The 26,409-nt window shown below is 41.5% G+C and overlaps 3 protein-coding genes across 6 annotated transcripts in view; 1 reads left to right on the top strand and 2 right to left on the bottom strand.

The window, feature by feature from the left end:
• Positions 1–1,672: 1,672 nt before the first annotated feature.
• On the bottom strand, positions 1,673–2,991 carry LOC129723786 (signal recognition particle receptor subunit beta). Its single transcript, XM_055678205.1, has 4 exons — positions 2,713–2,991; positions 2,279–2,585; positions 2,093–2,218; positions 1,673–2,035 (listed from the first exon to the last, which is right to left on the bottom strand). The coding sequence occupies exons 1-4, from the start codon at positions 2,816–2,818 to the stop codon at positions 1,846–1,848; spliced, it is 729 nt and encodes a 242-aa protein (XP_055534180.1). The 5' UTR covers positions 2,819–2,991; the 3' UTR covers positions 1,673–1,845.
• An 8,593-nt stretch (positions 2,992–11,584) lies between these two features.
• Positions 11,585–13,294, top strand: LOC129723790 (vacuolar fusion protein CCZ1 homolog). The gene is made up of 3 exons (XM_055678211.1): positions 11,585–11,782; positions 11,841–11,938; positions 11,995–13,294. Exons 1-3 carry the CDS (start codon positions 11,699–11,701, stop codon positions 13,139–13,141), a joined length of 1,329 nt encoding a protein of 442 aa, XP_055534186.1. The 5' UTR covers positions 11,585–11,698; the 3' UTR covers positions 13,142–13,294.
• Positions 13,295–13,884: 590 nt separating this feature from the next.
• Positions 13,885–26,409, bottom strand: part of LOC129723787 (spectrin alpha chain) — a 29,417-nt gene continuing 16,892 nt past the window's right edge. Inside the window, exons 2-9 of one of the 4 annotated variants that reach the window (XM_055678206.1) lie at positions 26,234–26,376; positions 22,090–26,133; positions 21,750–21,791; positions 16,443–18,366; positions 15,772–16,375; positions 15,637–15,666; positions 14,569–15,169; positions 13,885–14,502 (exon numbers count right to left, since the gene is read on the bottom strand). In XM_055678206.1, coding sequence (XP_055534181.1) covers positions 14,374–14,502; positions 14,569–15,169; positions 15,637–15,666; positions 15,772–16,375; positions 16,443–18,366; positions 21,750–21,791; positions 22,090–26,076 — 7,317 coding nt within the window. In that variant the 5' untranslated portion in view covers positions 26,077–26,133; positions 26,234–26,376 and the 3' untranslated portion in view covers positions 13,885–14,373. The remainder of the gene's footprint in view (positions 14,503–14,568; positions 15,170–15,636; positions 15,667–15,771; positions 16,376–16,442; positions 18,367–21,749; positions 21,792–22,089; positions 26,134–26,233; positions 26,377–26,409) is intronic. The other 3 variants (XM_055678208.1, XM_055678207.1, XM_055678209.1) reach the window with 3 other exon arrangements.

Below are 26,409 nucleotides of genomic sequence, written 5' to 3' on the forward strand. Positions count from 1 at the left end.
TGAATCGAACTCCGGACCGGATACTCGACCGGAACCCGGACCCAACATTGAACACTAATTGTAAACATTTTCAAGACTAGATATTTTATGAGATAACAGTCTAAAAAAAACAACTAAAACTGCATAACCTCCAAATGATTATTATAGTTTGAGCCTAATTTTTTTAATTCGCAATTTTCGACCATTTTTGATTCGAATAAAACTTTGCACCCGTTTTTGGCATAGCAAACTAAGTATTTTTCATGCATGGATACATTTTTTAGAGCCGAGAATAATTTTCTAAAAGGGCGTAGGTTTTATTCAAAGCATTGTAGCTTGATTTTGTTTTAGATAACACCAGATCTTGATTAAAACATCAAGATCTGGTATTATCTTTAAAAAACAAGCTTGCATTTATTAAACAATAAGCATAAAAAAAATTCGATATCGACAATTTCACGAACTACCCAACAAACAGTTTTGTTGTATAGCAGCTTGTAGAGCTTTAGTTCAGCCGAAATCCGCCAAATAGCAGCTTAATAAGCTATAAATCAACAAAATTGTTTGTTTGGTACTTACAACCTGTGCATTTTTTTCATCGGCTTTGGGGCACGTGTTCCCAAAGCTCGATTGAGCTGGAATTTTGCATGGGGTCTTTTTTCGATAAAGCGAAACTTTTGAGCCCTACTTCTAAACGAAACTCGAAGGTCGAACTTATCCAAGAGACTGGTATGGTAGCCTTCAAGCGAAGCCAACACCTGTACCGTTTATCCCAAAACTACTTTTTCTGTCGCCATCAGCTCGTTGTCATTATTTAAAAACTGCAAAGCAAAGCAAAATGTTGCCCAACAAACAATTTTGTTGCTTCACTGCTTATTAGGCTATTATTAGATCGATTTGGGCTTGACTAAAGCTTAATATGCTGTTACTCAACAACATTGTTACTTAGATTAGTGCTACATTCCGATTCGGAACACGACCTTCTGTTTTATCATACACCGTTTTCGCAGCCAACTGTTTTAGTTTACAGGACAATTCTGGGGCCAGCGCTATGATCGAAAAATTCAAATGAAGTTATTATAAGCTGTAAAATCTCTAAGAAAACTAACAACTCTAAGAAAACTTTTTTTTGAACCAACTAAATAAAAAACGCAAAATATATTATTATAATGTACATAACACAATTACTTGCCACTATATGATCATTCCTACTGATGTAGGGAGTTTTTCTCAACCCGGAATTCGAACATACAACTAAGGGGCCGTTCCTTAACCACGTGGTCATAATGAGGGGGACGGGGGGGTTTGATCAAAAGAGCACGAAAGACAACGGGGTGGGGGGGGGTGGTTACGGGGAGTATAAAAAGTGATCAAAATATGACCACGTGGTTTAGGAACGGACCTAGAAGTATAATGACTCTGCATAACAACGTTTAACGATTAAAGACTATGCGTCTCCATGCTATGCTACTCAGTGCAAACCGGAATACACCAAGTAAAGTGAACATTCAGGCGCAAAACACGCCAAAACTCTTTCCATATTTATGAAGGATGCGTTACACCTCAAACTCCAATTGAATATTTTATTTACTGCATACAATTGTTATTCCCAGATACTTCTGGGCGGTGCTAATCAACCGCATTCTATCCGCAACTACGTGCAGAAAATTCTGCCAATTAATAAACGGATAAATCCAGTTTTTACCTCTTTATTAAAAAAAACACAAACCCCGCTGGTACCACAAACAATATTAGAAGGGGAACACTGGTTCATTTTATAAAAAAAAAACAAGATTCTTAAATTCAATCATAACTTACTCACAACAGAGTAAGAAAAATACAGTTTCGTTCATTACTACTAAAGTCTTATAAAGTATCCAAAAACACAGTCAAATCATCCAGCTCATCTTTCTGCGCTGAACAGGGCATAAACTTGACCGCTTGCGAAAGCTGGCTGAATTCAAAGTCCCGATCGGATCGTCCGAGAAAGACCGCATCAGTATTGTGCTGGTCTACCGATTGTAGTTGGCTGGTTCGCGTCTGCCGTACCAAATTACTAAAACGATTGTCCGTAAGAAATGAAAAACACTAAACTTAAACAAAAAAAACTTACATTTCTTTTTCCAACATACTTTTAATCACTGCATCACCCTTGGCCAACGCTTCATCCTGTTTATTACAAACAATCGCCACCGGTAGAGTGGCCGTAGCTTTATCAGCCAGAATGGTATACAGAAAGCTGAAATCAAATTCAACTTTAGTAAACGTTTGAAAAGGAATAATTCTTTAACAAACTTACTCGGCAACATCCCGAATATCCTTCTGGACGGTCACACTATCGACGAGAAAAACAATCGCTTTGGCCAAATTTTTGTACTGATCGAAAAACTTTCCCCGCAGCCGTTCGTGTCCAGGAACGTCCACCAAACGCAGCTCACCGCGCGACGTCACCAGGTATCCCAGGTTTTCCTTGATCGAGGTAAAGGTTTCTTTCTTCTCTTCCAAAATCAGGCTTGTAAACAGAACCGTCTTGCCTGAATCGCACAGTCCCATCAGTAGCACATCCGTACGAGCCGAACGTTTCTTTTTCCAAACATAAAGTAGTGCTTGGAATAACGGTCAAGAAAAAAGCGAAAGCCAATTACATTCCACGGATCGCGCGGGCAATCACAGCAAAGCGGGCGAAAGTTTTGACCTCTCGAAATTGCCAAAGCAGGCAAGAGATTCACTTACCAAGTGTAACCAGGACCACAATACATGCCAACAGTATCGGGGTATAGTCCATTTCACCTAGCTGGATCGATGCTCTAGCGGCCGACTTACGATTGATTTTCTCCATCGCAACAACTGTGACGGTTTACGGAAGAAATATCGCGAAGTTACGAACAGCTGCAGAAAGTTACAGAACAGTGAGGAAAAGAATCGCCAACGCACAGAACCCGAACAAACGACCTAACAGCCAAGCTACATTTGGAGCACACGTCCAGAGTGACAGACAGCTCTTGCAACGTCAGCTGGCTAAAAAAGCCCTGCGATGAGGCGTTTCGGTTGCTTGTTATTTACCGGCCGAGGGGTCAGCAAAACAGGTGTTACATGCTACTGAGGCTGTGAACAAGTTGGTAAAAAACTTTTACTTTTAGTTAAATTTGATAAGTCAGTTGTTATATCTGTATAGGGAAAGTCTGTAAAGAAATGTGAAAAACGAGCTAACTAAAAAATGTGAAACAGTATGTTAGGTTTCAATTTATTTTTATTCAAGAAACAATCTTGTTGAGTACCAGCTTATTAGGCTTTAGTTACTCGCATAATCAATAACCATAAAACGTGCCTAACAACTAGTTCGGCATTTGGTCACGACTTTATGGGCTATCGTTAAACCACATGGATTATCATCCTTTTATGATTTATGATTATGCGGGTAAGCCGTTCCGTCTAATAAAAGCGTAATAAGCTGTAAATCAACAATTGTTTGTCGGGAAGTTCTGGATTTCAATTATAAATTGTCATTTGGTAATAGTTAATCTTTGAATCTGAACTGTTATGTGCTCGACAAAAAAAAACACCCTCACATGCCCGACGGGGTACCCAGATTGAAACTCTCATTACTTTGACAATTTTATCCGATTTTAATAGTTTTAGTACTTAAAGATTAAGCAAGTATCTACTTTGAAATTAGTGCAAGCGGTGCCCCTCATTTCTCATTTCCAGCAATCCATTTTTTCGAAGATATGTTCCGGAAATGATGATTTCAATGAATATAAATAAAATTATTGGAGTTATATCTATCAGAAAGGCTTAGTAAAATTCAACACCTCGTTCGAACTCCCTCTCAAATAATATTACCTGTTAGTATTACACACTTTCGGAACTCGCACACATATTGAAAATATGACTAATAAATAGGAATGAGCAGGACTCAGTCCGGGAAGTTGAATTTCTGATCCTGGAACCTTCGCTTGTTCTTAATAAGTTTAACACGGTATCACAGTTCCCTGCCCGGCGCGGTACTTTATAACTGGCGACGAGTGATAAAATCGGTTTCGCGGCAAAATTGTAAATGCGCTAAATTAAAATAGTTATATATATATATATATATATATATATATATATATATATATATATATATATATATATATATATATATATATATATATATATATATATATATATATATATATTCGCGAGTGTTAAAAGTCCGTTAAGTAACTAGAAGTTTTGCGGTGATAAATTGTAGCGTCGGTACAGCGGAATACAGTTTCGCGGCAACGGCAACGGCAACGGTCGGCGCCAAACGTTAGGTTACACTAGTTTTTTCTTGTGAAGTTGAAGAGCGTACGGCGGGTTTAGGTGTTTTTTGGGAAAATTCGATAAAAGGTAATTTGTTTCTTAATTTTCTCTCGAGGGTTAAGGTGCTGGGAGATTAAGTAAGACATAAATTTTGCCTAAGTAGTGACATCAAGCAGGCCACGGTCTGGAAGTGTTGCAAGTGTTACTGGGAAAAAAGAGTAAAAAAAGATTAGTTAGGCAAAGGTTTAAAGTTTGGGGATAAAAAAAGTGTTTGGCATAAATGAATGTAAAGAAGAAAGTAATTAAGAGGGGGTTTTATGGTGAATAATATAAGCCAAATTTCGACACTCCCTATAAAATCATTGAGACCGAACGGGAATCTTGGGAAACAGAAGGTCCAGCAGTTCGACAGGGCTCAATAATCTTTTACACCGATGGTTCAAAAATGAATAAAGCCACCGGAGCTGGCATCACCGGGCCAGGAATAAATGAATATATCTCTATGGGAAACTGGCCAACAGTTTTTCAAGCTGAAATATACGCAATCATGGAATGTGCATACATCTGTCTAAAGGGAAATTACAGACACGCAAATATTTGTAGCTTCTCCGACAGTGAGGCAGCACTCAAAGCGCTTAAAGCACCCATTTGCAAATTAAAACTAGTGTGGGAATGCATTCTTTCACTTCGGCAGCTAGCACAAAAAAAACAGGTTTTACTATACTGGGTACCAGGACACTGCGGAATTGAAGGCAATGAAAAAGCCGACTCACTAGCAAGACAAGGCTCTTCTGAAAATTTTATAGGACCAGAACTTTTCTGTGGCGTCTCATCAAGAGCTTTAAAAATAGAACTAGATGAGTGGGAGAGGATGGTCATAAGTAAAAATTGGAATGCTGTATCTGGTTTACGGCAATCAAAAAAATTTATAAAACCAAACTACGCAAAAACCATGACGCTACTTAGGCCCAATAAAAAAGACCTACGTACAATAACAGGACTTTTCACTGGTCACTGTCCGAGTAAGTACCATCTGAAGAAGATGGGCAAACTCAATGACGAGAAATACCGCTTCTGCGGACTTGAGAATGAAACCTCTGAACACCTACTTTGCGAATGCATAGTATTAATACAACGCAGACTGCGTATCCTCGGTGAAGGATTCCTAAGTCCTTCCGAAATCTGGAACGAAAGCCCTTCTCAGATATTACACTTCATTCGAATTGTGATACCTGACTGGGATACACGTGCAAATCAAAATTGGACATCAACTCAATAATAGTTATGCGCCGAAATTAAATGCACCTATATTAAGGCGGAGCATACCACAATAGATCTACTAGCAATGGTCGCAGTGGTTCAGTCTCCTACAGGAAAAAAAATGGTGGATAATTTAAAAAAAAATAAAGGAATAAAAGAAGTTATTGTGTTTGATACAAAGGAAAATTTTGAAAAGTTATTGTCTTGAAGGACAAAGAGGTATTGAAAAGCTTTTGTGTGAGAAGAAAAAAGGCTATTATGTGATTTTCAAAAGAAGGCAAAAGGCTATTATGTGATTTTCAAAAGAAGACAATGTGTATTGTGTGATATCCCAAAGGGGATAAAAGGCTATTGTATTTAATTGAACAAAAAAAAATTTAAGCTATTGTATTTTTCTATCTAATTTTTTTTTTTAATTTCATTTTAAAACGGCAGTGATATCTACTTTAATTTGAAGAAATTAAAAAGTTTCTAAAGTTTTAAACTAATTAGATTGAAAGTGAAACAAAATATTATCCAAAAGGAGATAAAGTTACAGTTGGGGCGTTACGCTATAAAGCTCTGTGCGTACGGCGGCGCAAGAGAATTGAAGCTTTGCGCAATAAGCTTACTCATCAGCTGATCGGTTGTTGGATCTCAGGTCTCTGGACAGTCTCTCCTGGCTGAGAGTTTGTTACAGCTCTCGCGTGAGGTAATATTCATCGGGTTTGGTGAGTGATTTTTTTTTCTCATCTTCATTTGCTACCATTCCACACAGCGTGAAATTTACTATCATGGCTTCAAATATAGTTGGTTTAATCGAACCGTACGTTCCTGGCGCGTCTTTCGCCAATTATGGTGAGCGTTTGGGATTTGTATTTCAATACAATAATGTCCCCGAAAATAATCAGAAAGCTTTGTTTATCACCGGCGGTCTTCGAGGAATTGAAGCTGCTTTACCCCGCTAGGGATTTATCTACTTTGCAATATGCAGAGTTGATAAAAAAAATTAAAAGAAAGATTGGTTTGATTCAATGTTTCAAATTTTACAACAAAATACAAGCAGCGTTGCAAATCGAGCGAGAAGCAAAAGCTTTCTTCTCCTTCCTGCTTGAGAACGAGACATATGCTACGCTTCTCAAGTCTTTTGCACACACGCTTTGGAGATACTCTTTCGTCTTCATGCTTTCCCCTGAGTGGCAGCAAGCACGCACCGACACGAACAAACTCTTTCGTATTGCTTCTCAGCTACCGTAAAAGAGTACGCGAGTTCCTGCTAGTGAGTAGGAGTACTCGACTAAAATTGCTTGACTAGGAGGAGTGCTTAAAAAACTGTGCTCGAAAACGAAAATGCTTTCATCCCGATATGTACCGACAGCCGACAGTGGGGCAACGTGTAGGGTATCGGACTGCTTCGGTAAGTTTTTTACAGCAGTCTAATGCAAAACCAGCCAAAGCGAACCGCTGCCGGAGTAGTCCGATACCCTATCATTTTTTTTCCCTCTGCAACCATCGCAAAGCATCTTGAATCAATTATCTTCGGCTGGTCGTTCTCGCGAGTTGGGGAGTAGGTATACACGAGTACTGTGTGAAAGCGGCGACACCGAGAACCTCACATGAGGTGTTGTATGCTGCTTACGAGCGAGACTAACAACACTGAATACAAGCTATAGATAAATCGGCGGAAAATTTCGTCTTATGTCGTTTTCGTTTTCGCGGTGTACTACACTTTTTCCGTGCTATACTTTGCAGCTTCAAATAAAACATTTTCAGTGTCATTGCATTGGTATGCGTAATAATGGGATAGCTGTCAATTCGTTTTGTTTTGGTCATAATCGCATTCGTCATTTTGTCTCGTTTCCATTTTATATGTTCATCTCGCAAATGTGCTGAGAAAAAATTTACCTGACACTTTACCACGTGGAACGAAAACCAAAACAAACCAGTTTTGACACATACGTGTGAATGTGTTGGTAACTTCCTACAGCACACTCTGCTTTTTTCGGGTGTCATCAGTGACAGAAAAAGTGTAGGGAGAGACAGAAAAAGGGTAACACGAAAAATCAAATAAAACATTTTCGGTGTCGAAAGTGTCATTTGAGTGTAGTACACCGCGAAAACGAAAACGACATTAGCAGTAAAGCTGCAGGCGGAATATTGTGAATTCGGTGAATTCAAGGAGACTGCCATCAGAGATTAAATTCTGATGGGAGTCTATTAGCGAATTTCTTTATTCCACCAGCTCACCTCGTTTTGACCTGGAAGCGCACTAACTGCTGTCAAAACCCTTCTTTATTCACTCGATTTTGACCCAGTTTTGACCTGCCGTGATGCCCGAAGCGCACTGAAAAATTTGTCAGCTTCAACCCACCACCGCACGTGCTAAGTTCGTAAACAATTATCTGGCATCTCTTTCTTACTTGCGTCTTAAATGGCGATGACGTTTTATTATTCCTCGGCAGTTTTGCCCGCACACAGTGGAATAAAGAAATTCGCTATATGATAAGGATTTGCAGCAGAAGATGCTGGGTGAGGAAAATCTCACTCTGGCATTAGCTGAGCGAACGATTATCAATTGGGAACTAGCCGGTTCAAGAGCTAAAATGATAAGTAACAAATCGGATCAGATTTTTCCAATTAAAACAAGGTTGGGTAGACGGGACAAGTTCATTCGCGGCGGTTTCAATAATGAACGAAGCAGAAGCAAATCGTTTGGCGCACATAATAGGAATACTGGCGGCTACCGGGGCAGATCGAGAAGCGGTTCGAGGCCAAGGAGATCAGATTATGCTAAGCGTAGCATAATATGCTACTACTGCGGCAAATCAGGACATGTTATGAAAAAATGTTTTAAATATATAAATAATCAGAGGAAACCTACAGTTCGTTTTGCCGATGAGCTTCAACCGGGTACGAGTACGCAATTGGAGCAACTTTTTAATCGACTGCAACCTGCGCTGGATGATTCGTCTGACGATTCAGGTGAATTTAAATGCATGATGGTTTCTAACAAATCAAACGTTAATGAACCATGTTTGATTGATGTTTTGAAAAATCGAAGAAGTTTATGGTTATCAATACCATCAAAGGCCTTTTTACTTATAATCGTTTACCTCAGGAGGCGTCCCCAGCGCAGCAATTTTTCAACAAGTAATGGAACAAGTTTTGGCCGGACTCGAGAATGTGTCAGTTTATTTAGATGATGTTTTGATTGCAGGTAAAATTTGAATGATTGTCGTGAAAAACTTTATGCAGTTTTAGAACGACTGAAAAATGCAAAAACATCAAGGTGAACTTGAATAAATGTAAATTTTTTGTATCAAGTTTACCATATTTGGGGCACATTATTACTGAAAACGGTTTACTTCCAAATCCAGACAAAATTAGAACGATTCGTGAAGCTATTACTCCAAAGAATGTGACTGAATTGAAAGCATTTTTAGGTCTCGTAAATTATTAGGGAAAATTTGTTCCTCATTTATCATCTAAACTTTTTTGCCTTTTCCAATTGTTGAAAAAAGGTGTAAAATTTATTTGGGACAATAATTGTGAAAAAGCATTCGCAGCTAGCAAAGACGCTTTATTAAAGGCTAATATGCTAGAATTTTATGACTCAAGAAAACAAATTGTTTTTGTTTCAGATGCATCAGACTATGGACTCGGTGGAGTCATAGCACATATTATTGATGGCATAGAAAAACCAATCTGTTTTCATCTTTTTCACTCAACAAAGCTCAACGTTCTTATCCCATTTTACATTTGAAGCTTTAGCCTTAGTAAACACAATAAAAAAATTCCATAAGATCCTTTATGGTCAAAGTTTCACCGTTTATACTGACCATAAGCCACTGGTAGGCATTTTTGGTAAATCGGGTAAAAATGCAATTAAGGTGACAAGGTTACAGCGGTATATTCTGGAGTTGTCTATATATGATTTCGACATTCGTTATAGACAAAGATTTCGTTAAGAGTATCAATTTGACACAGGAAGTTCCTGTAGACTTTTCCAGAATTGTTAAAGAAACTTCTCTGGACTCATTTTTGCAAAGATTATTGTCGTATCATCAGAATGGTTGGCCTGAAAGATTTGACATGTATTGGGCGCTAGGGTCGTTTTCAGGTCTCTGGACATCATTTCAATTCCGAAAGTACTCATAGAAGGGTGTCTTTGGTCAATTATGGCTGTTTTCCAAAAACTAGAAGTCACCATCTTGAACTTTCAAATATCGGCTGCAGTTGATTTCAGGGGTTGTTTAGCGGTCTCTAGATATTATCCCGGTTCGGAAAATGCCCATATTGGATGGTATGTGACGTTGTATTATTTAATTTTTTCAATAGCCACTAGAAGCCCCGGTGGAATCTGTTCCGGAAGGACCATTTGGACTTGAGGGTACATCACTATAACACCCAAAATCATAAAAATACCCTGTGGAAGTAATTTTATGAACTTTGGACCAATAGTTGTAAGATTCTGTTGAAATATTCATGAAATTCTTCAGTTTCGGATATCCTCGAAAATCCGGATTTCCGGCAATGAGAAAACTTCTTCGAGACACCACTGACTCTGATTTCAAAATAGAGAAGTTACTGCCTTTATTGGTGCTAAAAGTATCGAAATCGGATGAAAATTGTCTAAGTTACAATTACAATTTGTGGGTTCGGGTATCCCGTCGGCCATTTGAGGGGTAAAAAAATTCAACCCCCCTCTGTTGACCCTCCCTTGCTACTATATGAAAACTATTATTATGAAAAGTTGCCTTCTAACAAGCTTTGAGATGTCACTGAGTTTTATCACTTTTCAATGCAGTGAACTATGAAATTTCGTCTTATAAAACCTCAAACGGTACCCGGGTACCCCGTCGAGCACATTTAAGGTTATTAATAATGCAGGTGGCGACTCCAAAATTACACTAAGGCGAATTAACCCATTATGGACCGGGTGTTCGGTTTTCCGAACAGTACTTTAGAAATTTTTCACTAATAACTGAGATAAGATAAAAACATTCCGTCTTCTGTATATGATGGCTGGAAATGTTGGCTACAAAAAAAAAGTACTGGACACCCCTCCTAGCTAGCGTTTCGCGCAGATGTGTTCAAAAGCACAATTTTTCATTATAGTTTTTAAAACTGTAAAATATAGTTGAGGCTATTAATATTGATATATTCTAGTTACTAATGGATGACTTTTACTTTGTACCATTTATCAATACTCTACGAGCATTGCAACGCGCGTGCCCCTTGATCGAAAATGACTGTTCGTTTTTCCGAACAGTGGTCCTATAGGTGTTCACTTTATTTACGTACTGTCAAACGCAGTTAGTTAAAGTTTATTTTATAGTGCGTCAATAACTATTGTTTCATGTGGACTGAATCTGTATTGAAGCTATCGTAGGTATCAGTTTCATGTCTTTTGGTTACTTTGCTCTAAGTGTATCTATAGTGAATTCGATCTTCATGTTTAGAAATCAAGATGAATCGACGCCGCGCATTGACGATGCATGAAGTTTTTGCTATACTGGAGGAAGAGAGTGATGATGAAGAAACTTTAGCTATTCAACGGGCATCTGAAGTAAATGTGGTATATATTCCCCCTCCCGTTGATTTTAGGTATTAGACAACACTTTCCAGCTAGAGCTCACGATGAAAAATCAAGAAGATGAAGGCATTGTCATAAACCCACAATATTCATTTGTAAAAAATGTAATGTTTATGTACATCCCAAATGTTTTCAAGCTTTTGAACCACATAAATAATAAATTTCAATGAAATCATATGATTCAGGATTCATTGATTTGTTATCACACATTGGCCCACTGTTCGGAAAACGAACAGTGAAATACTCGGTTGTGGAAAGTCGGAAAAATTTTTCTTCACCATTTTTTTCTTGATGAGAACAATACAAGCCTGTGTTGTGAAAATCGCGTTGGAGAAAAATCAGGATCTAGGTCCGGTCCATAATGGGTTAAAATTTTAGCTGATAGACACGAAATAATACTTCTTATTCAATCTGCGAGCCCCCTACATAACAAAAGGCCTTTGGAAACACTCACGCACACAATCAATTGCGGAGGGTGGCAAATTGTCAACAAATCGTAAACAAACAGCTGATAATGATACTACGTTTTTCTGCGAAAGCTTTCCAATAAATTTAGTTTTCTTACGTTAAAACAGTACTTCAAACGTTCAAACAGAAATGTCAATTCCAGTAATAAAGGCAGGTCTTTCGCTGCGAAGTTTTTTCATCTTTAATTCTCAATTCGGTCCGAAGGAGGGCGAGGTACTTTAAATACATCAAGATCATGTTTTATTTCGAGCAACCATCATAAACTTTGCAGGAAGAAAAGAAGATTTTGTTCTATCATCCTCAAGAAACGGATATCGATTCCAAGGTGAAAGATGTTGGACTGTGCGAAGCGATAATTAAATTCAGCAGGTAGCTATTGTATGAATTTAAAATTAATTTTTACTTAAACAAATGTTGTTCTTTAGTACATTCACCAGTGACGAAAGTGTGCATGCACTGCATACCCAGAAAACATGCCAGTTATATCATCAACCGGAGCCAGGCTACTGGATGGTAATGATACTGAATGTCCCTTTTGAGAGAAAAACTCGTGAAACAGGAGATTACAACGAGTATCATGGTGATGATATTCATGATACAATTTTTCAAGCTGTTTTGAAACAATCCTACCGAATGTTTCGACTTTTCAATGGAACTTTTGAGGACAACTTGCGACCAGCAGAAGATTTAGTCGCGGTCGCCAATCTGATTGGACAGCTGGAACAATTCTACGTCAAGTATATTCAGCATTTGAAGCTGAGAGAGTGCGACGTTTTGGATGCACTTGGTAGTGTGCAGTATCTTCCCCTAAACCAGTTGCTGTTCCTGAGAGTTCAAAATTTCATAAACATGATCGAGGCAACATTCGAGCCGATTCGGCAATGTATATTCCTGTACGATGACCACATCATCTGGAGTGGCATCAGTCCAGACGATCTGTACACAATTTACCAGTATTTGAACGGTCCGTTCTACCAAGAAACGGCAAGTGCGGAACGGTCGAGAAAAATTCACATCAAAGAAGCAGGTCAGGAAAGGGTCCTAAACTTTATGATTTGTCGAAAAGTGCAGAATATTACACTGTGTTTGTTCCTTGAGGACGTCGATAACGAGAAGGCACTGTATCATGAGCTGAACGCGGTGATAAACCCTCAGCTTACTAGCATTTGCTCGGATATCACACTCCATCTAACGCAATCCAATGCCGAGAATGGATGCTTGAAGGATGCGGAAAGCTCCAACGGTCCTAAGTTTATTTATTTCAATGAACTCAACCTTCACCACCGGGGTACGATTCGGTTGGGTGTTCAGAAAAAGAACAAAACCGGTGGGTGCATTCCGAACGATGTGCAGAACTTGATCGTTGACCTGTTGGATGACTCACGGAAGTCTGGCGAGAAGGACATAGCGGAGGAAACCATCGTCAAAACCCACGATGATTATTGGATTGTGAAGCGTAGCTGTAATTCGCGGCACGTATTCGTGGTGCTGAATAAAACCTCGACACTGATTGAAGTCAGCGAGGAAACGAAAAAGATTGTCGACCAGAATATGAAGGGTGTTTTCTTTTAGGGGGCGGCTCCGAAGGTGTGCTCATTTTTAGTGAGTTGCTATTACGTACTGAAATTGTGACGAAGCAAATAAGATGCTTACTTTATATACAATTGATAGCAATGTGCATTATATATCGATAGCTTTGAAATATAACATTTTTGCTGATATTTATCTGATGGTGTTTTGAAAAACTATATAAAGAGAAAGTATTATGTTATACGAAAGACTCATATTTTATCAGAAGGAAGAAGCCTTATTGAAACCTCGTTCCTCTTGCTAATATCGCCCTATAATTATAATTTCAAGAGATCTATTACGCGTTTCTCTATCAAGTTTTGTTATATATAAAGACTCAAATTTTGTCAGTAGAACAGGTAACAAAGTTACTGTAGAATTCATCGTGAAGTAAAAGTGTTAGCCTGAAAATTAACTCATGTTAAAAAGTCCTTCAGCACCCAAATGACCTGATTCTACTGAATTTCAGACCCCGACCCTGTAGTCTTGCTACTTTGGAGCTCAAAAAATAGCTTTTATGGAGTTTCAAATCTTGAATTCAATTGCAGAGTAGAACTATAAACGGCATTTGATCATAGTCATAAGTTATAAATGCATGTGTGTCGTCTCCAATCGGTGGTGCACAAAAAGACCTTTGAAATAGCGATTTCCACTGACAACGGTACAATCAAAGCTGCACACTACACGTAACTTAAATTAACAACAAGTTCAATATTACGACCTAGCTTATTTTAATTAAAACACTGTTTTCTGACATATAGTTTTATTTATTATAGCGAAAAGGCATTCTAGTAATATTCCTTCAACTACTAATTCGGTGACGCTCCCAGTGGTTTAGGTTACCACTTCCAATTTTATCGGATTGTTTCATTTCGTTCACGCTCGATCGTTTATTTGCTCAGATTTTCGAGTGCTAAATATTCAAAGCCAATTTCCTTTAGGTGCAGAAATTGATTAGAACAAGATCGAAATAAATTAGAAATGTTCGATGCATTTTTCGTGATGTCTCTTATTATTCGGATTATGCGTGCAACTTCGGCAAGCGGGAACATCAACTGCATTTAACGTTGCTCCTCTACGATAAAAGCTTTTTTGCACATAAATACTTAATTGCTAGTGCCGATTTATATAGGGTATAGTCAACAGATTTAAATATATGCGAAATACTTTGTTTTGCGCTTAAAAGAATGTACGACATTGGTGTACTTTATTAGTTAAAGAGTTAAAATATGTGTTTAATTTTGAAATAGAGTTCGAGTGAATTCCACGTAGTCCAAGGCGCCCGTAATCGGATGACCCGTTTTGGGGTCGTTGTACGGTTTCATCCTTTGGGCGCAGTAGTCCGCCATGTCCTTGGTAAGATTCTGTAAATACACAAACAAACCAGTGATTATTTACGAAAAAATCAAAAAGACACGCCACAAACTTACGGAATAAAGTTCATCCTTGGTGACGTAAGGACGATCGGAAGCGGTAATGGCGCGGAAGGCATTTTCGATCTCCTCGTAGCTCTGGACATTTTCCGTTTCTTTGGAAATCATAAAGGCTATGTATTCCTGCAGAGAAACTTGTCCATCGCGGTTCGGGTCGACAACGTTTAGGATCTCTTCGAACTCCGGATCCGGTTGTCCCTCCTCCACCATTGGCAGATCGTAACCGAGAGCACGCAGACATGATTTGAACTCCTGGTGATTCAGCTTGCCACTCTTGTCCTTGTCGAAATGCTTAAACATCATCGAGAACTCTTTGAGGGAGTCTTCTGAGACACCCGACTGGTTGCGGGCCTGAATTTGCTGTTTGAGATTGTGTTGCATACGCATAGCGAGCTGATCAAGCTGATCCCACTGCTGAGCGAGTCCAACGGTGGAGTGTTCCGTGTAACGATTGTCCAAAATGAGATGCTCCTCCAGAGTGGCGCCCAGTTCTTCAATTTTTTTCAAGTCACCGCGACGGGCCCGGATTTCGTTAGCTTTATGACACAAGGCCTCGAATTGCTCCTCCAGTGAGCCGGATCCCTCCATGAGGGAAGTTCTGTGGATTAAATGCATGAATTAACCAAATGGGAGAGAAAACTTGTCTCTTTTGCCACAGTCAAACGTTTGTTATTACAGCAGCAATTAGTGGTATTGCATCGCAATTTTGAAAACAAAAGAAGGAGCTCTTCTTGAGGTGGAAAGAATCTGACCGATTCGAGTTTCCCTGCCTAAGCTTTATATACACAATTTATATGTTAAGCTAGTAAATTTAGACTGCATCGCGATAACGTTCACGTTTCTATATTAGGAATGATGCCGTAATAATTTTGATCCAAAAAAAAAAAAGAAAACGATTTCAGAATCTTCATTCTCGCATTCCCCCATTCCTTTATTCAACTCAATTAGAAGCCGCAGGGTTATGGCAGTCAATGCTTTATATTACACGCAGCGCAATGGATATATACACGATTAATCAGAGAGCCTCAGCATACTGTTATTGCACAATCGGAAACCCAACGTTACCCATATTTATCCCAGCCCAGAATATTGTATCTATCAATGGTTTTGGTGTTGTGTTGCGTTGTAGAACATTCGGGAATAGACAAGAGGTAAGAAATATATAACAATTCGACAGACTACATACTGAACCCAACTCACCTCGTTTCGGTAAGCCACTGGTGGAACAGATTAGCATGCTTGGCAAACTCCTTGCGAAGCTTGTCGTTCTCCTCCTGGCGGTGAACTTCCTTGGCCAGTTCGGCGTCACGTTCTTCAATAATCTTCTGCAAATTGCGCCAGGTGTCCTCGAGGGCTTCCATCGTAAACCAGGTGTACGGATTTGGTCCAACGTTGAAACTCTTGATCTTCCGGTCCAAATCGGCCAACGCTTGGAAGTCGAACTGGGCAGACGACAGCGAAGCTTGGAACTGGGCATGCGCCGCTCGAAGCGCCGTAATCTCCTCGATCGAATTGCAACGGACCGGATCAGTCAGATCCTCTTCAGCGTTCTCGAACCAGGAGTTGAAAGCGGAAGCCTTCTTGGCAAACGTCAAATACAGGTCCTCGATTTGACGGAACTGCTCTTGCATGGCCAGTAGTCGGTACTTGCGGGCTTCCGAGTCGGCACGCAGCTTCTGCCAACGAGTTAGCACGTCCTCATGACGTTTCAAAATAGCAGCCGATTGGGCGTGATTAGCGTTGATTAGTTGATCCTTCAAAGCTGTGATGTTATGAATACCTTCCTGTTCAAATGCAGAGAGACCTATTCAAAGGAAAAGAAATGTTTTTTTTTTACAAATATAGCATAAAAATTTATTTGTCACACATACCCGCATCAAATGTCTCCTGTTTGGTCAGCAAGGTCTGCACAGTGGATAAATCACGTCCGAACTCCTCCGACTTGACGTGATTCTCCTTGTCGGCAATCCAACTCTCAACGACATCGGCCTTCCACATGAACTGCAAGTAAGCAAAGTTATCCAACAGGGCGTTTTTGCGGCGTGTTGCCAAAGCCTGCAGATTCTCCAACTTCTTATCCAGCTGGGCACAGCGCTGCGAAATACTCTCCCCATGGTGGTTGTTGTTGGTAACCAGAGTTTGTCCATTATCGCGAATGTCCGAGCAACGATCGCGATGTGCAGCAAAATCGGTTTCGAAAGCATCATGCTTCTTAAGCAAACCTTGAACAGCGGCCATAGAGTCACCATAGTCTTCAACCGACAACAGTTGTTGCTTCTCGGTAATCCAAGCCTCCTCTTCTTCCACCTTAGCCAAGAACTGTTGATAGATCAGTGACTCATCCAGCTTCTGACCACGGGTAGCAGCCAATCCCTTCAACTCTGCCCAAGCCTGATTCAAAGCCTTCAATCGCTGTTCAATCTCCGGCACACCGAGATTAGACACATCCATCAGCTTCTCGCCGGCTTCCTGAACGGCCTGAATAGCCGGCTCGTGCGAAGCCAACTCCGCCTCCAAACGCTTGTGCTTCTTCTTCAGGTTCTGAACACCCGTTAAATCACGACCATAATCATCGGAACCTACCAGCAGTTTCTTTTCCTTGATCCAAGACTCTTCGTCAGCAATGTCACGGAAGAATTGATGCAAAGTGTTGGCCTCATTCAAACGAGCTTGACGATGGGCGGCTAAATTACAGATACGTTCATAACGCTCGTTGATGGACTGTCGTTTCTCCTGAATACCGGCACTGTCGAACTGTCCGCTCTCGACCAACGAATCAGCCTGTGCATTCATATCCTTGATACGATCTTCATGAGCATGGATATCCGCCTCAACCAGCTGATGTTTCTTCATTAGATTTTGAACGGAAGCCAAATCCTTGCCAGCATCCTCTGAAGTCAACAAGCTCTCAACCTCACCCAGCCAAAAGTCCAAATCCTTAACAGCCGCAATATATGTACGCTGCTTGTTGGCTTCCTTCAGCTTCAGGGACTTTTCAGTCGTTTTTTGGGTTAGATATTCCCACTGATCAGCGATCTGAGTCAAACGCTTCTGTACAGCATCCTCGGAACCACTGCACTGATTTTTGTCGATCAAATTACTTCCCATAGCCAGCACGCTTGAAATACGATCAGCATTGGCGGCCAGCTCGGCTTCGAAAGCCTGGTGCTTCTGATGCTTCGATTGAATGTTGGCCGGATCTTTATAGCTTTCCTCGGTGGCCAGCTGCAGCTTCTCGGCGATCCAATTTTCGATTTCATCCGCATCTCGCGAGAACTGTTGTAGTGTCTGCTCGTCGCCAAGCCGCGAGCGCTTTTCGATCAAATCCTCCTTCAAGTGACGCCAGCGATCTAGCACTTCCGAGCGCTTATCATCGATCAACTTACCAGCATAGTGCTCCTGTGCAATCAATTGATCAGCTAGTACCTGCAGAGCAGCAATCTTCTCCTCATGCCCGTTGATAGCTTTGTCGAAATCTTCGTGCTTTTTAATCAATGCCTCCACATTGTCTCCCTTGGAGTCGACCTCCTCAGCATTCAGGAACGCCTCACGAGCGCTCATCCAGTTCTCCGCCTGTTCGCAGTCACGCAGATACAGCTGCAAATCTAGATTCTGGTCCAGCTGCAGCCGACGGGCAGTCCAGGCTCGTTCCAGTTCCTCGCGGGCCTTGGCCAGATTTTCGATCTTTTCCTGAATTTCCGGTGATGCATAATGGTTTGCCTGCAGCAACTCGGTTCCGAACTGTTCGAAGGCGGCAAATGTTCCGGCACGGGCATCGACCTCGGTGCGGTGTTCCTGTGTTGGTTTTTAACAACCACGGCGTACGTAAAAGTAAACATAAAAGCAAGGACGGTAACGAAACAAAAAAAGCGATATTAATCTGCTGGCTGGAATCGTTGGGCTTATAGAACAGAATGGAACGAAGGTTAACTTTATCTTTCCCATGGTAGTGTTGAAAATGCAGAACAATACTAGGGTGGTTATTAAAAGTTACGAATCATCAGCGCTACCATGGCAAAGATAGTAGTAAGACTACGTACTGTTCGGCTGAACCGAACCCCGTTAGGAACGAATGTGATTTAAAGTTATGTACGTGGTTTTATGGCAGAAGACAATGGAAACTGTAAACAAATACACACACACAAAATCAAAGAAGCATGGAATAAGCGACGACGTTAGAGAAACAATGACAATAGATAAAACAAGTACGAGTTAAGCTGATCGTCAGTCGATGTAAAAATGGTAATAATATTGGGTTAAAAGTGGAGTGTTTTTTCCCTGGGTGTACGAATGCCTAATCCTCGCCCAAACCTTCTTTCAGAGTATGAACCTATTTTAAATTTCACAGTAAAATGATATCATCATGAAGTTAGCAAGTACAAAACGTGAGGTTTACACGAACGTTTATACTGGTATACTTTTTAGGCTCGTTCAAGACCTATTCTTCAGTTTTAGTGAAACGTTGTGAGTTGGGTAATATTTAAGCAACTCTGCATACTTGATTTTACAATAAAAAAACTCACAAAGTTTCATTGACATCTGGCAGGTTGTTGGTGAATTAGTGTAAAACGCCTCTTTTCGAAACTGATAAATATCTAAACTGCATGGTCAACAACGAAACAGAGACTAACTTCTGTCAGTTTTAAACAATATTTCAACGCTCACTTTATTTTCAATGAAAACTGATTTGAAATAAAACATTATTAAAACATTATAACAACTAAATTGAAACAATTACATAGTTCTATCTTAATTCAGAGAAAGAAAAATCGCATTTTGACGTAGAACTACGTTTTTCTTTAGCCTACCACATAGGGATGTAAATAGGAAAACTATTACCGAAAAGGGAACGAAATATGTCCCTTTTTAAATGCTTATAAATCGGTTTATAAATCGGTATAGCAATTGTTTAGAAAATTATACACGCATCCACCAAAATGTAGAAAATTGTTGATTGATTATGCAAACTATTGTACTATTGGTAATTGTCAAGCCTTGTTTAAACAAAAATTACGTCCTCTGATTGGTCGTTATATGATTGCTTCCCAAGCACGGTCGACAGAATCTATACCTTGCAATTGGAAACATGCTATTTCGCCTATATAAGAGCCTGTTTCAGCCGAAGCCGCTCATAATAGTTCTAGACAGCGACAACAGCAGTCGTCCTCCCGCAGCAGCAGCACTAGCCCTCTGGTTGGTCACCACGTCTCAGGAGCAGCACGGTTCTTCTCAGCGTGCCTCGCCAGACTGCCTTTATTCCCCCGTGTTAGGGCAGCATGAAGATCGTCATCACCAAATCCAATTTTGAACAGCAAAATGCCTTTTTTCAAGGCAAATAAACAAGTCATTGAAAGTTAATAATTTTTGACAACGTAAGCAAGCATTCTGTGCGGACTCTAACAGTTACATCTGTCGCGGCTGTCTAATTTACAGAAGGTGAAATAGCTTCCACAGTGCATGTTGTCCGTGTATCTTAACTCCCCCACTGTTGGGGCACAAAGGTTCCGATCAGCAACCGATTTTGAACAGCAAAATGCCTTTTTTCAAGGCAAATAAACAAGTATTTGAAGGGTGAAAATTTCCTAGCATCAACACAAGCAAACATTCTTCGCAAGCAAACACAAGCAACACAAGCAAACATTCTTCCCTAGCAATCAAATTCTGTTGTAGTTTATTTAGTTAATACCCCCACTGTTGGGACAGCACAAAGGCTGCGATCAACATAACCGATTTTGAATAACAAACTGCCCTGTTAGAACGCATTCACAAAGGCAGTTAATTCGAATATGCAGAGCTAATATGAAGTCGATTCATTCAATCAGCATTAACAGAATTTCGTCGTCTCCCAGCTGCCAAGTTGCAACATGATGCAACCCGCAACAACGAGCAAACGAAATCGCTTGATGTTACAAACCGCAATAAAATACGGGTTAAAACTGTTGCGTGTGTAAGAGCACCATCGGTGTTTATTCGCTGGAAACAAATATCGAATGCGAATTGTGGAATAATTCGCCTAAAGAATATCAGAGAATTAAACAACTGAACAGAAGGGCGTGGCCTATTACGTAGCACCCTTCGGCTATAAAAGAGTGTTTTTGGGAAAACTAGCTACATTCATTAGTCGGAAGGTGAGCTGGATGGACCGTCCACAACGTTGACAGCAGTAGAAGCAGATACAGCACTCAGAAGTAACAGCGGGTTGCGCCTGTGGCTGCCTTCAAATTAAATAAATCACTTGCGCTGTGGTTGGTCACCACGTCTCAGGAGCAGCGCGTTTCTTCTCAGCGTGCCTCGCCAGACTGCCATTACTCCCCCACTGTTGGGGCAGCATAAAGATTGCCATCAGCTAATCCAATTTTGAACAGCAAAATGCCTTTTGCAAGGCAAATAAACAAGTCATTGAAAGTTAATAATTTTTGACAACTCAAGGGAGCAATCTGTGCTGGATAGTAGCAATTTAAATCTGTAGCAGCCGTCTAATTTACAGAATGTGAAACAGCTTTTACAGCTCATGTTTTCAGTGTCTTTATTACCCCACTGTTGAGGCAGCACAAAGCAAGCATTAGTAGACTTTGACTCATTAATGAAACACCTACAACAATGCATTTGTTAATAGTGTGCGTAGTTCTACGTCAGTTATGCGGTCGTGTCTTGGATACAACCTCCTACTTTTTTTCCCGTTACCATGTTATGCATTTCAAAGCAGAAAAAATATAAGCTTCACTACATTGACGAGAATCATTGGACAAGTTTTAATCACACACAACATGGCGAAGACATGACACAGTGTAAATGAGAAAGTGTAGTGTCAGTAAATTACGAACGAGTAAAGTTTCGCTTCCGCTCGGTTAGCACACTAGAACAAAGATTTTAAAAAATACAAAAATTAAAACAAAAAAGGCATTTAGAAAAAAAATTTAGCCAGCCAATCATCAATCGTAAAAAAACGTAACTGAACCTGAAACAGATCGTTCAATTTTGCAACTTAAAACATTATAAACGAGTTTTTTTACTTGCGCCAATTGTGAAAGACGAAAATTAAAATGAAACAAATGATATATCGGATTAGAAAATAAAGGCTTCGAAGCGTTTTCAGTGTTAATTACAACAAAGTATTAAGATAAAAAAATAGTTTGGATTGAAAGCGCTTAGCTTTAATCTTTACTCGAACTCTATACCTGTGGGATACCGTAACGAAAATCAATTTCAGCACGATGGTTCTAAAGGGAAATCAAAAAGGGATAATTTAGAATGTTGGTTCGAATTTGTTTATTTTCTAAATTTTAAGGAGAAAAGACAAAAAACAGAAGTTATCCACTAATGTCTAGCAGACACATAAACAGTCTGTGAAACAAAGTATTGTGTTCTGTTTCTGTGTGAATCTGGACAAAACAGAAAACTTATGAAGTGCACAGTACAATGGTATGGAAACACTGACAAGAGAAAAATTTCTGTAAGACATCTTTACGAATGAAACAAATGGAAACAGTAGAAAGAAACGATCAACAATCAACTCACCTGATGTCTCTCAATCAACGCCTCCGCCCCGGTGACATCGTTGGCCAACTCCTCGGACGTGACCAGACCCATCATCGAGCTGATCCAAGCCATCAGGTCGCGATAATCGCTGGAGAAACGCTGCAGATCATACGAATCCAACAACTTTTCCTTGCGCTGCTGAGCCTTCGCCACCACCTGCTGCCACTCCTCATTGATTTCTTTCTGCTTGGCGTAGGTTTGTTCGGCCGTATCCGGATGCGACTGCATCAAGCGATTAGCGGTTTCGTCCAGCTGGCGAATTTTATCACGCAGTGCAGCCAAGTCGCGCTCCAATCCCTCATGTTTGCGTTGAAGAGTCTGCACACCGCGCAGATCCTTACCCAAGTCATCGTTGGTTAGAGCATTGTCCTTTTCGGCGATCCAGTCCTTGGTTTCATCGACATCCCGATGGAAACGTTGAACTTCATGAGCAGAGCCCAACTGGCTGGCCCGTTCCTGAGTGATAGTCTGCAGAGTTGCCCATTCTTCGTTCAGGGTTTGAATTTGCGTTTTGATTTTCAGCGCAGCTTCAGTTTGACCGAGAGAGGTTAACTGAACGGCAATCTCGTTCAACTTGGCCAAGCGCACCTCATTGGCTTTCAGATCATCGTTGAAGTCATCGAACTTCTTCTGCATGACCTCGACCTCTTCCAAATCTTCACCGACATCCTTGATCTGGGCGTGACTTTCCTTGTCCTTGATCCAAGCGGACAAATCAGCCGCCTCACGAACCAAAACGTACGCTTTAACGGTTTCATTCAGCTTGTTTTGACGCTCACGAGCCAATGCCAGCAGGTTATCATACTGGCTATTGATCTGCGATTGCCTTTTAGCAATCGAGTGACCGTCGACCAAATTTTGCTGACTGGCAGACAGTCCAGGATCAATCTTCTTGATGTACGCAGCCGGAACAAAGCCCTGTCGATCGTTTACCTCTACCTTCCACCAATCCTTATTGTTCGAGTTCAACAAGGTGAGAACATCGCCCTTCTTCATGGAAACCTCCCGAGGAGATTTCTCAGAATAATCGTACAGGGCTATGACGCACTCCTTTCCGGTAATGTCCACCACTGGTGTCTCCTGTTGGCGGCAGTTTTTAGCCTGCTCCTGTAGAGCCTGAATTGTGTTACCAAAAGCTTCCAAATCCGAAACCAGCGCTTCGTGTTTCTTCAACAAAGCTTCCGATGAATCTTCGTCCTTACCATAGTCCTGATTCGAAACAATCGGCTCTTTCTCACGCATCCACGATTCGGCTTCGTTAGCGTCGGCAAAATATTGATGGGCTTGTAAGGAATCCTCCAAATCCTGCTTACGCTGATTCGATTTTTCCTTTAATGAATTCCATTGATCTTTCAGCGCATCCAGACGCATTTTAATGTCATCAGTACTGAACGGTAGTTCAGTCAGCATCTGTTCGCCATTTCCAATCACCGCGACAACACGATTCTCGTGATTGTTGATCTCGGCAAGTACGGCCTGGTGTTTCTTGATCAGATTTTGGACACCAATCAAATCACGACCACGGTTAGTCGACGCTGCAACCGGTTCTTTCTCTCTGATCCAGGCGGCTTCGTCTTCCAAATCACGGAAAAGCTGCTGTACCTGCAACGAATCCAGCAGACGCTGTTTGCGCTCAGACATCGGAGAAGCCAATGCTCCGTACCGTTTCGACAGTGCTGATTCTTTGTTGCGAATGTTGTCCGCATCAAAATGACCACTTTCGACGAATTTGTTGGCGGCAACCTTGATCCCCTCGATACGATCCTGATGGGCCATCACGTCAGCCTCCAACAGGGCGTGCTTCTTCTGGAGGTTTTGCACACTCGTTAAATCTTTTCCATAATCTTCAGACATTAGCTGACCTTCAACTTCACTGAGCCACAGCTCAATATCTTCTACGGTACGATTAAACTGCTGTTGCTGCGATGCTTCCTGCAACTTGCAACCCTTCTTGTCCGAGGCTTGAACCAATGACTCCCATAAAGTTACGATTTCCTGCATACGCGAGTTGATTTGGTCTGCCGCGTAATGTTGCTTCTCGACAAGATTTTGACCGTTAGTCGTGATGTCTTCAATGCGACTCTTATTGGCAGTAAGCTCGTGCTCGAAGTTGGTGTGTTTCTGAACCTTTCCGTTCAGATTAGTCGGATCCAGATAGCTATCATCGGTGGCAAACTTGAGTTTCTCACTGATCCAGCCTTTGGTTTCGTCGCAATCACGCTCGAACTGCTGCAGTGCACTTGAATCCTCCAGTAATTGGCGGCGAATAGAGGATTTCTCCAGCAGAGCTGAGCGGCGAGCAAGGAGCATCGAACGACGCTGAGCAACATCATCGGCTGCGTAGTGCTGGCCGTCAATCAATTTAGTCGCGAAGACATCCAACGCCTTGATTTTCTCCTCCTGGGCAGCCAGACTCTTCTCGAAGTCTTCGTGTTTTTTGATCAGCGCTTCAACCGAATCCAGTGAGTCTCCCAAGTCTTCGTTGGCCAGGAAAGCTTCCTGCTTGGCCATCCAGGTGTCGGCCTGCTCGGTGTCACGGTAAAATAGCTGCAAGTCCATGCATTGCTCGTACAAAATGCGACGATCTTCCCACAGCGACAGCAACGAACTTTTATCGCTTTCCAAAGCCGCTAGTTTTTCTTGAACTTCTGCAGCCGCATAATGCTCACGTTCCAACAGCTGACGTCCTGCTTCGGTTGTTACTTTGAAGCTATCCACACGAGCATCGATTTCACCCTTATGTTCCTGGTGTCGTTCCAATAAAGCTTCCGCGCCGGCTACGTCCTTAGCCAGTTCATCAGCCGAAATGATAGCTTTCATTCCGATGATCCACGATACCAGATCGCGGTAATCAGCTAAGAAACGATGCAAGAAATACGATTCGTCCAGTTTTTGTTTGCGTTCCTTAGCCTTCGCGGTCAGTGATTGCCAGTAGGCAGCGATTTCCGCTTGCTTCTCACGGATCTGATCACTATGATCGGCATGAATGCTGCACAATCGACCAGCTTCGGCACCCAAGGTTGCAACCTTATCCTCCAAAGCAGCGAGATCGCGCTCAACACCCTCATGTTTACGCTGGAGTGCCTGGACACTAGCCAAGTCGCGACCATAATCATCGGATGACAAAACAACGTCCTTTTCAGCGATCCAAGCGACAGTTTCGTCAGCGTCACGGTTAAAGCGCTGAATCTCATGGGCTCCGAAAAGTTTCTCCTGGCGCAAAATAGCCAACTGCTTCAAGCGCTGCCAAGCCTCATTCAGCTCCTCCTTCTTGCGAGTGATGGTCTCACGCTCCGGATGACCGTTGGATAACAACTTATCAGCCAACTCGTTCACTTCAGTAACGCGATACTCCTGTGAAGCCATGTCCTTTTGGAACTCGTCGAACTTTCTCTGCAACACTTCGACATGCTCCAGATCCTGACCGAACTCATCGGCCGTAACGAATGCCTCTTTGTCCTTGATCCAGAACATTACCTCTTCACAGTGGCGCAAAAACTGCACCAACACCAACGCCTGCTGTAGCTTCATGCCCTTTTCGGCAAGCCGCGATAGCAGCAGTTCCCAAAGGCGATGCAACTCGTCCAGCCGACGCTGGATGATGTCCGATGCGAAGTGCTGTTGGTTGATCATCTCTTGGCCGGTATTGTCCAGCATCACAATCGCGTTGCTGTGAGCCGACACTTCAGCCTCGAAAGCCTGATGCTTTTGGATCTTGGCCTGCAGATTTGTCGGATCGCGGTAGCTCTCCTCGGAAGCGGCCTGTAGTTTCTCGTGGATCCAGCTTTCCAGCTCGTCCGAATCGCGCTTAAAGTATTGGAAACGACGCGAGTCCTCCAACTTCTCGCGCTTATGGCGCGTTTCCACTTTAAACTCATTGTAGCGGTTGAGCACCTGCTCACGCCGCTCCTGGATATCCTCGGCACTCTCGAGGATCTTTACCTCCTTCGGGGTAAATTGTTCCATTGTAATGCTGTTAGTAGATATCGACAGTCGATGGTTAACGTTGTATTAATTTTTAGCCTGCGAAAAGAAAATGAAACTGATAAGGTAACCTGCTGCTTGATAACGAATACCATTTCCGTGGTTAACGGAATTTGTGATTGCGCAACCGTATACATACCTCTCGTTTTTACTAGTTTTCAACTTTATCTGCAGCTGGGTTCCCCCCTTTGTCGTCCTCTCCTCCTGTAGTATATACTGTCTTTTCCGAACGGTTTCAATTACGCTTCCCGTGTGCTCGTAGACTCTCCTATATAATCAACCCTGTGGGCGTGCATAGAAACGTTAGCAATGTGT

This window comes from Wyeomyia smithii, chromosome 2 (assembly GCF_029784165.1).
Source record: "Wyeomyia smithii strain HCP4-BCI-WySm-NY-G18 chromosome 2, ASM2978416v1, whole genome shotgun sequence".
NCBI lineage: Eukaryota > Metazoa > Arthropoda > Insecta > Diptera > Culicidae > Wyeomyia > Wyeomyia smithii.